The sequence below is a fragment of the Sceloporus undulatus genome, unplaced genomic scaffold, assembly GCF_019175285.1.
Source record: "Sceloporus undulatus isolate JIND9_A2432 ecotype Alabama unplaced genomic scaffold, SceUnd_v1.1 scaffold_19, whole genome shotgun sequence".
Classification (NCBI taxonomy): Eukaryota; Metazoa; Chordata; class Lepidosauria; order Squamata; family Phrynosomatidae; genus Sceloporus; species Sceloporus undulatus.
Window position 1 is genome coordinate 2044742 of NW_024802941.1, and position 16068 is coordinate 2060809.

Consider the following 16068-nt stretch of genomic DNA (forward strand, 5'->3'; position numbering starts at 1 on the left):
GTGTGGTGGTAAGATCCCCGGACAGGATCCCCACTCTTCATGCCTCCTGTGTCTGGGTGATGGTCACAAAACCAAGACTTGTGCCTTCTTTAAATCCTTGACTCCCCAGGCCAGAAAAAAACGTGACTCTCGCCTCAAGGCTGCCTTGTACCAGCAGGTTCTCCTCCCTCCGACAGCCACCAGCTCCGCTTCTGCATTCACAGCTTCGGAGTCAGTGCTGACGGCTTCTGCTTCTCTGGCCCAGAGCTCCTCCACTGAGCCTAGTGCCACCACTGTCTCTGTCCCTGAAAGGGATGTTGGGTCCTACGGAGCCTGCTCGAAGTTCAAGTCTAAGTCCTCCAAAAAGGATAAGACTAAGCATAAGGACTCGAGCTCCAAGAAGGATTCGACCCATGACAAGAATTCGAGTTCTCAAGGAAACTGAGCTCTAAATCCTCCTCCAAAAAGAGGTCTCTGGATGCAGGAGAAGGCTCTCCTCAAGACTCTTCCCATTCCAAGAAGTCGCGAACCAAGACTCCTGAAGGAGACCAAGCCACTTCTTTGGTACCCAGGCGGTTCTCATTGGTACCGGCCGAACCCAAACAACACGGCTCTCTTCATGCTTGTCAGACGCCGGCCTCAGCTTCAGTCTCCTGTCCCCCTGCTACTCTGGCTCAGCAGGTCTCTGATGACGATGGTGATATTTCTGTCTTACCTGTCCTGTTGCCCCACAGAGACTTGTCTCGGAGTCGGCGGTCTCCCACCCCTGTTCCTCAGGTTCAGCATCACCAGGCAGAGGTTCACCAGCCTCCCCGTTTTCTTCAACAGGAAGAATCCAACTACTTTTATGATAGTGAGACGGACAGGTACTATATGTCTGTAGGTCACGAGACCATCCGTCGTCGCTTTGGCCAGAAATCCTCTGTGGCACCACCAGCCTCGGTACCCTCTGTGTCTTTAGTACCGATGTCGCATCCCACTGCAGTTGCCTCTACCCAGACTCTACCCTCAACTTCTTAAGTAGTAGTTGCTGACGTCTTGGAATCGTACCATGAAATGTCCAAATATGGGGAGTCTTGTGCTTCTCACACTGAATGGGGCTCCTCGGATGAGGGTGCCCACCACGTCCCTCAGGAGCTTTTCCAACTGGGTGCCTCATCTCCCACCGATCACATCTGTTCCTTCGCGGAACATGTCATAAAGATGGGCAACACTCTTGGGCTGCAGGTCACCCACATGGATGATGAAGCTGCCGACCCAATCGAGAGACGAGTCCACAGCAAGGTTCCGATGCCAGCTTCGATACCTCTGTTACCATCATTAGAGAAAATAGCCAAACGGTCCTGGGACGCACCTTCATCTGTGACACCTACAACCAAGAAGATTGAATCTTTGTATAGGATCACTCCATCTCAATCTTCTTGGCTGTTCGCTCACACTAAACAGAACTCCGCAATTGTCGAAGTGTCCCAGCAGTCCTTTACACCGAAGATATCCATGTCACCTACTGACCAAGAGGCTAAGAAGGTTGATGGCCTTGCAAAAAGGCCTATGCCTCTTCTGTGTTAGGACTTAAAGTGGCCAACTACAGTGCATGCACGGGGGCGTACGTGCAGCATCTGATGGAAAAGATCTCCCCTAGTATTCCTGATATCCCGGATGACAGGCAGGCTCTCCTTGCGGAGATCAGAAACAAGGCACACTCTATTGGGGGCTGGTTAATAACCTCAGCCCAACACTCCACTGATTGTACAGCTAAATCTATGGCGGCTGCCATTGCTTTGAAGAGACACTTGTGGCTTCGTTCTTCAGACCTGAACCTGAAAGTGAAGGCCACCATTGAAAACATGCCATTCGATGACGCCGGCCTGTTCAATCATGAGACAGATGAGTGCCTCAGTTTCGGGTACCGCCTGAAGGCAGCTGCAAAGAAGCACGGTATGTCCACGCCGTCTCAGCCCACCTTTTGAAAGCAGTTTAGAGGTCAGCGACAGTGGTATGGCCAGGGCCAATGGCCCTTTCAACAAGACCGACAGTGCCACCAACAGGAGCACCAGAGGCAGAGCTACCCGTCCCAATCCTCTTCTTCTTCTGGCCGCTGAAAGAACTATCGTAAACAAGATACCGACCAGGACAAGAAGAGAACCTGGAGGGTCGTTGTGTTCTCTGCCAACTCCTCCAGGTCCTTTTTCCTCAACATTTTAAGGCCCTTCTCTAACACCTGGGCCACTGTGACTTCTGACTCTTGGGTCCTTGACATTGTCTGTAGGGGTTATGCCCTGAATTTGAAGAGCTGCCTCCAACTGGAGCTGTTGTTTCCACTCTCCCCTCAGACACCCTTCTCGACGAAGTATGCACTCTTTTAGCAAAGGGCGCAATTTCACCTGTGGACCCTTCACAAGCCCACAGATGTTTCTTCTCTAGATACTTTACAGTTCCCAAGACCGACGGCGGTCTTAGACCCTTCTTAGACCTGTGACTTCTAAATGCCTATTTGGTCTACCGTCAATTTCGCATTGTAACTTTCGTCTCTATTCTGCCCTTATTGTACCAAGGCCTGTGGTTCGTGACGATCGACTTGAAGGACGCATACTTCCACGTGGCGATTCGATAGAGTCATTGGAGGTTCCTGTCCTTCGCCGTTGGTACCAACATGTATCAATACAATGACCTTCCCTTCAGCCTCTCCACGGCTCCAAGGGTTTTCACCAAGTGCATGGCTCCGGTGGTAGCTTATCTTCATCAATGAGGGTCTAGAGTCTTTCCATACCTAGACAACTGGCTCCTCGATGCCCCCTCCAAGGACGAATTACGAAAAGATGCCAATTTCATGCTGTCGCTCCTCTCGTCCCTCAGGCTCGTCGTGAACTTAGAAAAGTCACATCTTTCCCCAGTCAGGTGGATCAGGTTCATCGGCACTGTCCTCGATTCTGAAGACTGCTTCACCTATCTGCCTCCAGACTTGCCTCACTCACAGACGGGTGAGGACCAGAGATGTTCAAGTAGCCCTGGGACACATGGCTTCCATGACGGTTGAGATCCTGTGGGCGAAGCTTCGGTTTCAACCCCTCCAATCGTGGTTTTTGTTGGTCTTTGATGCAATGACGGATCCCCCGTCCAAGTGGATCACGGTTCCAGGGCGTTTCCCGCTCGCTCCACTGGTGGCTCGACTCCCAGAATTTTTGCGTCAGCATGCCTTTTTCGCCTCCTCAGCCTCAGGTCACTTTAACCACAGACACATCCATGGAAGGTTGGGGAGGCCACACTTCAGGCCTCTTCATCAAAGACAAGTGGTCCCTGGACGAACAATCTCTCCACATCAATGCCCTCGAGATACTTGCTGTGGAAAAGGCTCTGAGAACTTTCGAGACAAATTTGTCCAACAAGGTAGTACTCCTTCTGATGGACAACACCACGGTTATGTACTACCTCAACAAACAAGGGGGCACCAGCTCACAAACCTTGCTCGACATCATGCTCCGCATCTGGGAATGGTGCAATCCAAGGAGGATTCTGCTCCAAGCAATCCACTTGCCAGGAGAAGAGAACGACTTGGCCAACCAGCTCAGAAGGTCTTCCACCACTTGCCATGAGTGGATGCTCCATCCCGAGATGGTGACCAACCTCTTCAGTCAGTGGAGAACCCCACAGATCAACCTCTTCACGACCGTTCTCAACAGCCACTGTCCCCAGTTCTGCTCCCAGTTGCGCAACGACAACTTCCTCAGAGATGTGTTCCTCTTCATTTGGTTAGGAGAGATGCTTTATGCCTTTCCTCCATTCCCACTGATCACCAGAGTACTTAGTGTGCAACATGACAACAGGCCACCTGGATGCCATCCTGATCATCCCATGGTGGCTGAGAGAACCATGGTTCCAGTCTATGCTCTACCTGTCCTGGAAGGAGTTTCTCTGACTCAAGTTCTGTCCAGATCTTCTCACTCTCCAGGGTGGCCGGGTTCGACATCTGGACATCGAAAATCTGCCGATGGTGGCCTGGAAGCTCTGTCCCAAGACTCGCTTCCCCTCTTGGTACAGATGGTGACCCTGGCTGCCCAGAAGCCAGCTACCAAGAAATCCTACGCCAAATGGAAGAAATTTGCTGATTTTCTCTCTGCGAGAGACCTCTCCATCTCGGGTGTCGACATCGGTGGTACTGGAGTTCTTGATGATACTTCTGGATTCGGGGCTGTGCCTCACCTTCAGCTTTCTGTTATCTTTCTGACATCTGTTCCCACTATCAATTTGATGGCAGGCCTTCATTTTTCAGGGACCCTCTTGCGAAGAGTTTCCTGAAGGGTTGCAACAACCGTCCTCTGGTCTCAGTACTGACACCTACTTGGAGTCTGGGCGCTCTGCTGTCTTGATTGCTATCCAAGCCCTTCAAGCCCATGGCCACAGCTGACTTGAGGCTGCTGACTTGGAAGACAGCCTTCCTTGTGGCCATCACCTCTGCTCGCCATGCGGGTGAACTGTGCCTTGCGGAGGGATCAGCCTTTTCCTTAAGTTCCATAAGGATAAGGTTGTCCTCCGTATGGACATTACCTTTTTGCCTGAGGTGGTGTCATCCTTTCACATGTGTCAGGACATTGTTTTACTGACCCTGGCCTCGAACCCAAACACCGATACCAAGCACACCTTGGACATTCGGAGGGCTTTGGCCTTTTATTTGGATAGAACTACAGGTTCGAGCCATTCCGAGAGACTGTTCCAGTGCTACTCAGAACTGAAAAAGGGACTACCTGTGACTGCACAGAGGCTTTCCAAATGGGTGGCTGGTACCATCCACCTCTACTATGAACTGTCGGGTAGACCTCTCCCTGCCAGAGTTCGGTCCCATGCAACTAAGGCGGTAGCGACATCCTCTGCTTTTTTTACTGTGGTCCCCTTGGAGGATGTCTGTAAAGCTGCTGTTTGGTTCCACTCTTTTACTTTCATGAAACATTATAGGCTGGACACCAGGGCCAAACGGGATGCAGCGTTTGGGAGGGCAGTGTTGGTTTCAGATTTACATTGATTTATTGCACTACATTCTCTTGTTGACTTCATTGTGTTCCAAGTTATTTATACCTTGAAACTGGATTTGCATGCATTGACAATGACACCTTGACCAGTGCCTTTGTGCTTGTTTACAAACTGTTGACAATGTATGTTTTAATTGCCAGAACTGGCATTGTTTACACAAAACTGACATGGTTTACACATGTGCCTTATGATTTGAATATGTTTTTGAAAATGTAATCCAATTGTTTTTTATGACTTTAAAGTACTATTTATTGAGGTACTAAATGCAACAAACACAGCTTTTGTTTCAAAGGTCTTTATTGTGTTGTTTCAATAAACACAGTTTTACTTCAACCTAACTTTGGTGTCATGGCACTCCCTCCACCACTGACCTAAGCTTGTCAGTCTAACCCATTTGTATGATTCGCAGAGACCATGAAAGACAGGTTACTCATCTGTAATGGTATTTCTTCCAGTGATCATTTGCGAATACATACAAATCCTGCCCATCCTCCCCTCAGTGTCCTGCTCCACATTGGCTCACTCAAGTCGCTTATGCAGTGTAAAATTTCGGAACTGGGGAAAGAGCGGGAAGGCAGGTTAGCCAAAATTAGTCAATGAGTTTCTTGGTCTAGTGGGGACTAGAATCTTAATCACCCAAATACCAGCACTCTTTGACTCCATCACACTAGCCAATTGAAGAAGCCAGCCTATGGCCGACTGCCACTTTTCATGCTTCTGCTGCCATTTTAAACCAATAGTATCTATTCTTTCTTCCATTGTGTGGAAACAGTCGGAAGGACACTCAGCACAGGCACCACATGTACATGCACTTTTGCATGATTTTTAGTTGTTCACTTGGACTAAGGTGTTGCACCTACTCTTGCTGTAATAGAACTAAGTAAGAAATGTATCTGCCATTCTGATTATGCAGTAATCAGGAACTGTTTTTTGGCAGGCTAGATCTTGTGCATCATGCCATTATTGTTAATAGCTGCAAAGAGCTAAGGAACACAGTATTATTTGATCATTGCAACTAATCCTCTTTTTATCTTCCATTGTAGAGAACATTTGTTGTTTTCACTTGAAAAATCCGGTAACCCCATTAGCATTGACAGATGATTTACCCAGCATATTAACTTTTTTGTTTTGCATTACTTTTGCTTTAGACTTTGTTGGAGATGAAGGAGTCAAGAAGGCTTAAGAAACTGACAAAATTTGAAATGCTCCGTTTTGAAATTGTTGGCTTTGTAGATGGCCTTGTGAAGTAAGCATTGCAATTTAAAAATATTTATTTAATGTCTCTATTTAAGTACTTCCATTCCACTACAAAACAGTGCTCAAGGATGTACTGCTGTATAATTTGCATAGTGAATATGTGTCAATTGAACAGCCAAGAAATGCTCAGATCATATGTGATGAACCATTCTTGTGGGACCAAGAATGAGTTGATGTGTGCATGTGTTGCCTGCTCTCCAGCCTTTATCAGTTCTCTAATACTTCTTAATTAAGTTATTCTGGACTTTGTTAAATTAAATTATTCCCATGATATCTGAACTGAGAAAATGTAATTCAGAGTCATATTGGTTATGATTTAATAGCTGGTTTATAGGAATCACTTAAGCCACAATTCCCCAGTTCAGAGCATTATAGGAAGATGCAAGTTAACAAATTCTAGAAGTATAAACACAAGTCATTCAAAAGCAGGAAGGGCCTTATTATCACACGTAAGTTACTTTGAATCCAACAGATAGTTACTTCTAAATCAAACATACCTATTACTCAGCTGTACTGAAAATTACAAATCTGGATAAAAAGTGTGTGCCTGTTGGGAAATACTCGAACAAGATATCAGTCTGTCTCATGCCAGTTTTTAGTATACGTATTTGCCATATAGAGGAGGAGTGCATCTTTATAAAATTTTCTTTTAAGGAAAACATTCCCTCCCAGAAAATGGCACAGCCACATTGTGGTGGTGTCTGCAACTGAATCCAAGAGTGGAAAAGGCCTGAGTCTTTCTGCTGTTCTTTTTCCTGTCTCCCTCTTCATTCTCACCAGGGTAGCTTTCAGATAAACTTTCAGATCGCTGTTTGCTAGATGTTTGAACTAATTGTTTGCAGAGGACTTTGGAAATTAGACTGAGGACTACAGTACCCCCTCATGCATTCCACATTAGGACATAAAGTCCCAGCATCAGTGACCAAAGGTGTTGTTTTTTATGTTTGTCTTTTTACCAATCTGTCAGCTGTAGCCCTATCTAAAGAACCCAACTTTGCCTTGGCGGCACACACTGTGGTTACATCTAGGCTGGATTACTGTACTTGTGCAGTATATGGACCTGCCTGTAAAAACCAGTTTGGCAACTTCAGTTCCTACCGAATTGTCAGGCAAATTTAAAGTGGCGTTTGAGGCCCTAAACTGGGAGTAGGCTATCTGAAGGGCTGTCCATCTCTATAAAAGCCTGCCTGAGTTTTGTTATCAGCCTCAAAGGCCTTAGCCTTGACTTGTAAGAAAGGTTATGATTGCCGGCATTAGAAACAGGTCTTTATCTGCACTTGTGGAGATCCAACCCCCCAGGAAATATTTATGACCCACCATTGTTGATTTTAAAGAAATCTCCTAAGATGTTTCTATTTCAGTTTGTGGTTGATTTGATACTGCTTATTTGAAATGGATGTAAATATGGTTTTCATTTTGTAGGTTAATATAGCAATTGTGCTTTACATGGAATGTTTCGTACACTGCCTTGTTACAACATTCCATAAAGGACACACTGCTAATCTTTTAATAAATACATACATAAATAAAATGGTCACAGCTGGTGGAAAACAAAATGTAGCACTTGCAAACTGCAGTAGTATCAAGAAACTAGAGCTGCATTTGATTTTTTCCAGTTTTATCTTGGCTCATAAAGGCTTCATGAGGATAGAAATATGGCTTTAAGAACAGTACATTTGAGTAGCCCTTATCCAGAAATCTGAAATAGTCTAAAATCCAAAATTGCCCACATGAGCAGCTTATAGTGACATCTTACTATATATGTAAATATTCCAAAATCTGGAAAAAAAAATCCAGAATCCAAAACACTTCTTATCCCAAGAATTTGAGATAAGGGAGATTCAATGTTTGTCTGAAAACATGTCGTCCTGTGCAGCTTTCACAGAAGGAAGCACTGCTAAACCAAGATAAAAGAAAAATAAGCTAAGATGGAAGAAATTAAATATACTGCAAGATTCTCCAGGGTAGGTGAATATTCAAGGAAGTCACCTTAAGAGGTGACTACTGCTAAATTTATTTAGGCAGGGGGCTTCCCCTCATATCTTTTTTTAAAAACATTTAGGGCCCTACATCACAATTGCCACATAGTACCAGAGCACCAACCAAAATGTCCATCCTTTTCATACTATCATTTGCAACCTGGGATCTCATCCTTTTTCTCCATGGTGCTTTTTTTCAGAAACCACCTTGCACCTGTAGAAATGCAAACATTGCATGAGGTGATGTACTTCAGTGCAGCCAGTACCCTCCGTGAACATTTGAATGCTGCTCCCCGTGTTGCTCTTCACACGGCTCTCAACAATCCATATTTCTATTTGAAGGTAGGAAACAGTGAAGTGGTCAGTATTCCCATGGTATACATGGTGCTTCCCATGTTTGAAATTGGCCTGCACTGGCTTCCTTCATTGGGTTCTATGTGATGTGTCCCATGGCATCTTATCACTTGAAATGCAGTTTTTCAGTGAGGGGTTGTGGAATGTGTTTGATGTGGCCATCCATAGGTTTGGCTCATTTCCCTCATGTGCATCTGTCATCATGTGGTTATGATAGAGTGATTCCGTCTTGTTATCATTCCCATGGCTTTTATTTGACAAAATATTTCATTTTTAAAAAATATATATATAACTCTGTAGACTGAGGTCCAAGACACATTGCAGAAATAATCCAATTGGAGATTGCTTAAACTGTCCTGACTCAGTGCTAGGGAATCCTGGGAATTGTAGTTTGTAGTGGTACCAGAGCGCTCTCTGACAGGGAAGGCTAAATGTCTGACAAAACTATAATTCCTAGAATTCCCTAGCACTGAGCCAGGGCAGTTAAAGTGGCCTCAAACTGGATTACTTTTTGCAGTGTGTTTTGGATCTGATCTTCCAGCAGACATACTTCCCTCCTCAGATTTAAAATGTGCCTGTGCCCATAAAAAAATCTGCTCTACACATTTGTCTGATTACAGACAGACCAAGAACTTGGAATAGAACAAGGTTAATGTAGTTTCTAATTTATTGGATAAAATGCCAAGCAATAGGTCTGGCATATCTGATAAAGATCTTACATGTTCTCAGGCAAGTATTTTGAATATCTGTATAGCAGTCTCTCTGCTGTTACAGTCCTTTACTGATACTTGTTTTTTTGAAGGAAATATTTTTTTCCCTCACCATCAGCACTGTCTGTTCTTTTTATGAATTGCAAAACAGGATAAAAGGTCTCATGATAAATATTTATCTGTAACAAGAAAATTATGCAGGAAACAAAGAAACAGCATATTAGTAAGAATCCTACCACCTGGATTCTTACTAATATGCTGTTTCTTTGTTTTCTGCATAATTTTCCTAGAGATGTAGTCCATCTATTAGCAAAGGCAGTTCAGATACAGAAGTCCTGAAAACATATCAAGCCTTGAGGGATACTATACAGGAACTTGCCTTTTCAGCTCTTTCCCATTCTTCTTTTCATGTGTGGCTGAAGCAGCATGATTTGAGCAGCATGTTCTGTTCTCACCAAGGAGCACATGTACATCCCTCCAGGGTAAAGGTGAACAATACATGGAGTTCAACAAGTCAATATGAGCCCTTTAGGGCAATTCCAAAAACTACTGAAATTTGGCTGCATATTACACCACTGAATTCCAGCAGAAAACCACTAAAAGCCACTATGTATTTAGAATCATAGTTGGAAAGAATCACAGAGGCAGGTCTACATTCTGTTGCTGTTATTGACTGTGGCCTAAGAATGGGTGGTTGGGTGTATATTTGCACATATCAAAGGAAAGATGTTTGGCCCTGGGGAACTCCTGTTTTGTCACTGACAAGGCAATGATGTGTAGAAAGAATTGACTTAGACTCCTGTATCGACCTGCTTCTCCTTCACATCTGGCACACCCAGTATTATAGTTTACTAATGAAAAAATATTTTACTAATGAAGTTTGAGCAAGGAAGATTATGCCTGTGTGACGTAGAGATGGCACAGCACAACTGATATGGTTTGCACTGCTTAAATGTGTAGGTGTTGCTCTGATACACATTTCAGTCTTACAAGAAAGTATTGGTTGTGGCTGACAAAATTTGAAGGCTCCCCCACCCCCCCTTTTTTGTCAATAAACTTAAGTGAAATCAAACATGTATCGAGTCACTTATATACTTTTGCTAGCAATTGATGGTCTGCGGTAAAGGACTATGTTTGTAGTTTCGTATTTTTAACGCTTCATTATTACAGCTTTCTGAAATAATGGCCTGGATTATGATGATTGTCAGAAGGCTGTCAAGTGTCTTCATTTGTGAGTGGATAAGCAGAGTGAGAAGATGGAATGATTAGCATATAAATGAAATGTACATAAATAACTGTTTTTCCATTATGAATTTTGTTTATTAGAATGAATCTTTAAAAAGTGATGCAGGCTCCATTTCCAACACAGCTCCTGATATTTGTATAGCTTACAAGCTTCATTTGGAGTGTGGAAGATTAATTAACCTTGTTGACTGGTTAGAGGTATGTGAACATGAATCACTTGATGACTGGTTCTGTACTGTGCTGAATCTCCACTGGCTTCTCATCGTCTGTTTAAATCTCTTGCTCTTTCCAAATCCTCAGTTCTTGGTGTATACCATGCAGTGTCTTCCTTGTTTTTTTTTTTAGGCTCCACAAATTGCAATCATTACAACCTTCCCCTAGTGCTATTGCAACCTTCCCCTAGTGCTGGGACACAGGTCAATAAATAAAAGTTCCAATACCAAGAACTCCAATACCATTGAGGTGCTTCAATCAAAAGCCTTGTTTGTGTTAAACTGAGTCCTTTCAATATATTCTCTGACTCATTGCCTCTTCCTTCAAAGTGATAGCAAGGGAGAGAAACCATACACCTTTATTTTCTATGAAGGGAAGAAGGGCTAGCAATTTTTTCTTTGCTAGTTTTTTTTTTTTTTTTAGGAAACAGTGAAGTTCTCGGCAAAAGAAATAACCTTCGATTCCTTTATCAAAAAGGAGACTTTGAATGCAAAGAGCAACCATACCTCACTGCTCCTCCTTGAGAAAGGAAGAAAGTTTATCTCTTTTCTTCCTTGGGAACAGTGAGGCTTGGTTGTGGCCTCCTTCAGAAGCCCAGATTACAAGACAAAGAAGTTTTGGTCTTGGGAGTTTGCAGAAAACATCACTCCTATCTCATTGCCGCTCCTTGAAAAACATTGGGAAAATAGGGAACTGCTCCTCCTCGTGCCGTTGCTGGCTCAACATGTATGTTAACAGCAGTAGAAGAGCATGCCTGGCACTTGAAGAATGTGCCAGAGAAGGCATTTGGCAACTGATGGGACCAAAATCTTTCTCTAATAAGGTTTTGCAGTGTCATGCTACTACCCCTTGTAATGTCCCAAAAGAGAGCTTGTAAGAAGGGAGAAATGATGTATTTGTTTTCTTTTTCATCCACCACTGATGTTTTTGCAAGGGATAAATTACATTTCCCAAATTTTCTGTGTAGAGAAAGGAAGGTGTAGTTTCTCTCCATCCCTGTTGGGCGTTTGTAGGAAAGTACTAGTTCTTTCATTACTAACCAACAAGTTAAAATACTGCCCTAGCAAATATTGAAAGCCCACTTATATCTCATCGTGCCTAGATTGCCCCCCTCCCCAAATTAACATTTTGATGTGTTATCTAATGAGCACATTGCAATCTTCTGTAGTGTGTATACCGTATATTCTTGATTGAAAATTTAATATTTGTTTTACCAGATGTTTACAAAATGTGACATTGAATATGGCATTTTCCCTTAGGCTTTTTCAACTGTTGTAAAAGCAGCTGAAAACTCAAATTCTACAGGTGAGGACCAGATAGATGATGTTACCCAGTATCCTTTTTCCTGATTTTCTTCTCACTTATTCATCATGCAAACCATGGTTCCCTTATTATTAAAAGAGATCAATTTCCTAATTTGCTCCCAACTCTATAAAACTGGGCTTATTTTATACAGAAAAACCCAAAACTTGTTAAACCTTTTAAATTTAGAAGTAATCCCTATATATTTGCAGACCAAGGAAGGCACCGGGTCTTTCCCTCTCTCCCAGCTGTAACACCTCTGATCATTAGTCTGAGACAGTGCAGGATTCCTGATAGTTGGAAGCATTGCTGATTTCTAGCTCTGCTGTTTGGGAAAAAAAACAACCTCAAAGGTTGTACCATTATTTTTCTCAGTCCTGGAGATGAATTACAAAAGTAATCAAAAACAAGATGATGTTGCAAATTGACCTGAATCCTACTGGTAATCCATATTACTGTATATACTCATGTATAAGTCTAGAAAGTTTAGTAAAAAAACTGTCTCAAAAATCTGAGTCAACTTATCCATGGGTCAAGGTAAGTACTGTAATTTAATTCTTAATTTAAAAAAGGAACAATTCCGTGATGAAAGGCAAGAGCATAATCTGTCATGGAAGCAGTGGTCCTCTCTACTTTCTTATCCTCCCAGCATTTAGAGTGAGTGCAAACAGTTAGGCCTGCTGGAATTTTGTAGGTTCTTTGGCATTGTTTTCGTTTGCTTCATCCTTTACCCCTGATTTATTCATGGGTCATAGCAAAAACCATAATTTTGGCTCCCAAACCTGCCCTTGACTTATACATGAGGTCAACTATAGTTGAGTATATATGGTAGACTAACTGAAGCAGTTCTTGAATGGTGAATCAACACTTAAACCACCAGTAAGATTCAGGCCAGAGTATGTGCAGTGAATGGATTTATCCAGTTAAGCCAAGTGTGTAAATGGGTGAAGTTGTGCTTCTGTGAATTACCCAGAATTCATTTCTTGACAGTTTGTGTGTAGTCCCCTGATGGAAGGAGTTGTGGTTTTCCTTAACTGGCACTCCCCAGTGCTCGTTTCATTAGAGCAGTCTCTGAATTGGAACTCTTGGGATTCATAAAGTCTACCAAGCAGAAAACTGATCACGTGGCAAGGCTGACATGGGGCAGCTGTTGATATGCATTCTCCTGAGACAAAAAGGACAGTAATCTTTACAAGAAGACTGCGTGAACTTCCAATATAGGAGAAATTCTATTTTGCTTCAGTAATAAAATACATAGAAATAAATGCCTTTTTGGATTCTGTTTCTTTCTCATCATGTAGTGTAATCGACATACTCTTGGATTTTTCAGGCAAAATTTGCCAAATCATTTCCAGCTTACTGAAAGGTCCTAGTATAAACACTGGAAGGTGTGACACTCATTTTACCTATAGCAAGGGGCTATAAAAGCTTCCATGAAGTGAGGTTTTGGGGGTGGTGTTAAATTTAGGATTCATTCAAATTGACATATAAAATCAGCACTAGTCCCTTTAAAAGTCAAGGTGATTTCCAGTGTTCATTGGTATTGGATGTCAAACTTGAAATGTTTAATCTTTGATGTGCTAAATATTCAGTGATTTACCTGGACAACTAAGTCTATGCCTATTTTTCTTCAACAAAGCTTTAAGTATTTACCTTTACTAGAACACATAGTGATATGAACACTTTTAAGTTTGGCTTACATGCATATACAGTGCTCCCTCGGGTTACGAAATTAATTCGTTCCGCGGCCGCTTTCGTAACCCGAAAAGCCTTCGTAAGCCAAAAACCCATAGGCGCTAATGGGGAAAAGCCGCGATTTCGTGTGAAATAGCGCCGAAAAGCACCAAAAATTTTTTCGTAACCCGAAAAAACATTCGTAACCCGGAACAGTTATTTCCTATGGGATTTTTTCGTATCCCGGAAATTTCGTAACGTGGGTATTTCGTATCCCGAGGTACCACTGTACCCCCTATTTTTTGGACGGGGTGAAGGGAACTATTCTCCTTTTGCACTCCTTCTCCTTACCAGTGGAAAGACAGTTCAGATGAAGATGCAGCTGATCTGTACTCCCCAAAAAGGGGGGTGCAACCCATCTATAAGCACATCTTCATTTCTTCTCAGCTGAAACCCACTGGCTCTTCATCTGAATTACCTCACACCCCCCCACCCCCACCAGCAAGCTGCTGAAGGGGCGGTTCTTGGGGTTTAATGGCTGCCACACAGGTAAAGGAGACAAACTCTAAAAGAAAACTCTTACATTCCATCTACTTGATCTTGTCCTCAAGCAGTTGTCAATTCTTGCACTGGTTTTTGTTGGGTTTTGTGGTCAAAACTCTGAAATGTGGAATAAAATTTCTGTAATCTTACATTAGTATACTTGCCTTGCAGCTTTCTTATTGGCCATTACTTGTGAGAAGACTTTAGACAACAAGGGTATAAAACTAAAGCTGTACAGTAGATATTGACTAAATGCTACATGCACAATGGTATACTTGTAACATGCTCTACACTGCTGCCTTTGAAAGGCACTTGCAACTGGAACAGAAAGCCACCAGGCTAACTGGAATTGGTTCTTCTGGGTATACTACATAACTGATAACCAATAAAAGCACTAATAGGAAGAGAATTTCAATAGTGGCTCATGTCAGTATTTATAACCCTTCTGAGATTATGGAATTGTTTCCCAGGAAAGTTTTGTCTTGCCTTCTCTTCACTATGTCATGTGCCTTTGGGCAAACCTATTATGGAGGTTTCTTTTCAAGATTCGTTCTGAGTGTGTTTGCCCTTGCCTTCTTCAGGCTGGAAGAGTGTCACCTGCCTAAAAGCCACCCAGTGGGTTTCCACAGCTGAACAGGTATTTAAACCCTGGTCTCTAGAGTCACAGTTGAAAACTCAAACCAGTGCACCATGCCTCCTGTCCTTCCCTCTCACTAGCATCCAGAAAATCTGATGGCTTTGGAGAAGCCTGTTTCACTGACCTCCTATAAGTATCTGTATTACACCACTTTATATTACAATCTGTTTTTAGTTAAAGTTAAATTTTTAAGGCTAATGACATTTGAGAATCTACAGCTTACTAATTTTTCAGGACAAGGTACTAACAACACCTCAGATTTGTAGGATAACACATCACCCACACTTGCATTACATTGGGCAAAAGGCTTTCCTGGACATCTGTTCAACAGATGTTTCCTTTAGAGCAATTGGGGGGGGGGGCTGCCCAGTTCTCACAGAAAGACAATTATAGATACAACCCAATTTGTCCATCTGCTCAGTATAGATAGCAGCATTCTAGGGTCGTCTTGTCTCCTTTACTTTCAACATGTGCTCTACCACTAACTCATGCAAGTAAAGAGATCTATCGGCCTAATTTCATAGTTAACAGTACTAAAGCTAGAATAGTTTTAGTTCTTCAAAGTTGTATGCAGGGAATCAATCCAGAAAGTTCTTGAAACTAAATTATGAACACCGAGCATAAACAGAACATTAAGTCATACAAAGCTATTTCATTGCATGACAAATCTAGAATGCTGGGCCTGAATACTTTCTCACATTCTGCTAAGATTTGAGCTTTGAACAACCCTTTTATCATTAATGGCAGGCTATATGAATTTGTACATTATATATTTATGGTCTGGAGATGCAATGATACATAAAAGTTTAAACTTGAAGCAGATTCTAGCCAAGCAGATATTACATGCTATACCCCCCTCTGGTATATTTTCAGTTAATGCAGACAAAAATGCTTGTTAAATAGACTACAGTTGACACATATTCATTTTATGACAATCCAAGTGTGTTAACAAGATCTCTGATATTACTTCAAAGAAATAAATCAAGGAGCATTTTAACTGTGTGTAGAACTTTTTGGTATTCAAGGCGATTTACATTTTAAAAAATGCTCCCAATTCATTACTCTTTTGAAAAAATGTTTTACATCTAATCTTGACTATAGTGAAAGCAAGAACTTGTCCTTATTATGAATGCAAGTAAGACAAAGTCCT

The 16068-nt window shown here is 42.5% G+C and overlaps 1 protein-coding gene across 3 annotated transcripts in view; it reads left to right on the forward strand.

Annotated features, from left to right (window-relative positions):
* The window catches only part of LOC121917475 (origin recognition complex subunit 3-like), a 60872-nt gene extending 47539 nt beyond the window's left edge, over nucleotides 1-13333 (forward strand). For 2 of the 3 annotated variants that reach the window (XM_042443483.1, XM_042443485.1), the window contains 5 exons: nucleotides 6153-6250; nucleotides 8441-8582; nucleotides 10631-10747; nucleotides 12022-12095; nucleotides 13113-13333. In XM_042443483.1, coding sequence (XP_042299417.1) covers nucleotides 6153-6250; nucleotides 8441-8582; nucleotides 10631-10747; nucleotides 12022-12095; nucleotides 13113-13218 — 537 coding nt within the window. In that variant the 3' untranslated portion in view covers nucleotides 13219-13333. Of the gene's footprint in view, nucleotides 1-6152; nucleotides 6251-8440; nucleotides 8583-10630; nucleotides 10748-12021; nucleotides 12096-13054 lie in introns of all 3 variants that reach the window. The other variant, XM_042443484.1, reaches the window with a different exon arrangement.
* The last annotated feature ends 2735 nt before the right edge of the window (nucleotides 13334-16068 follow it).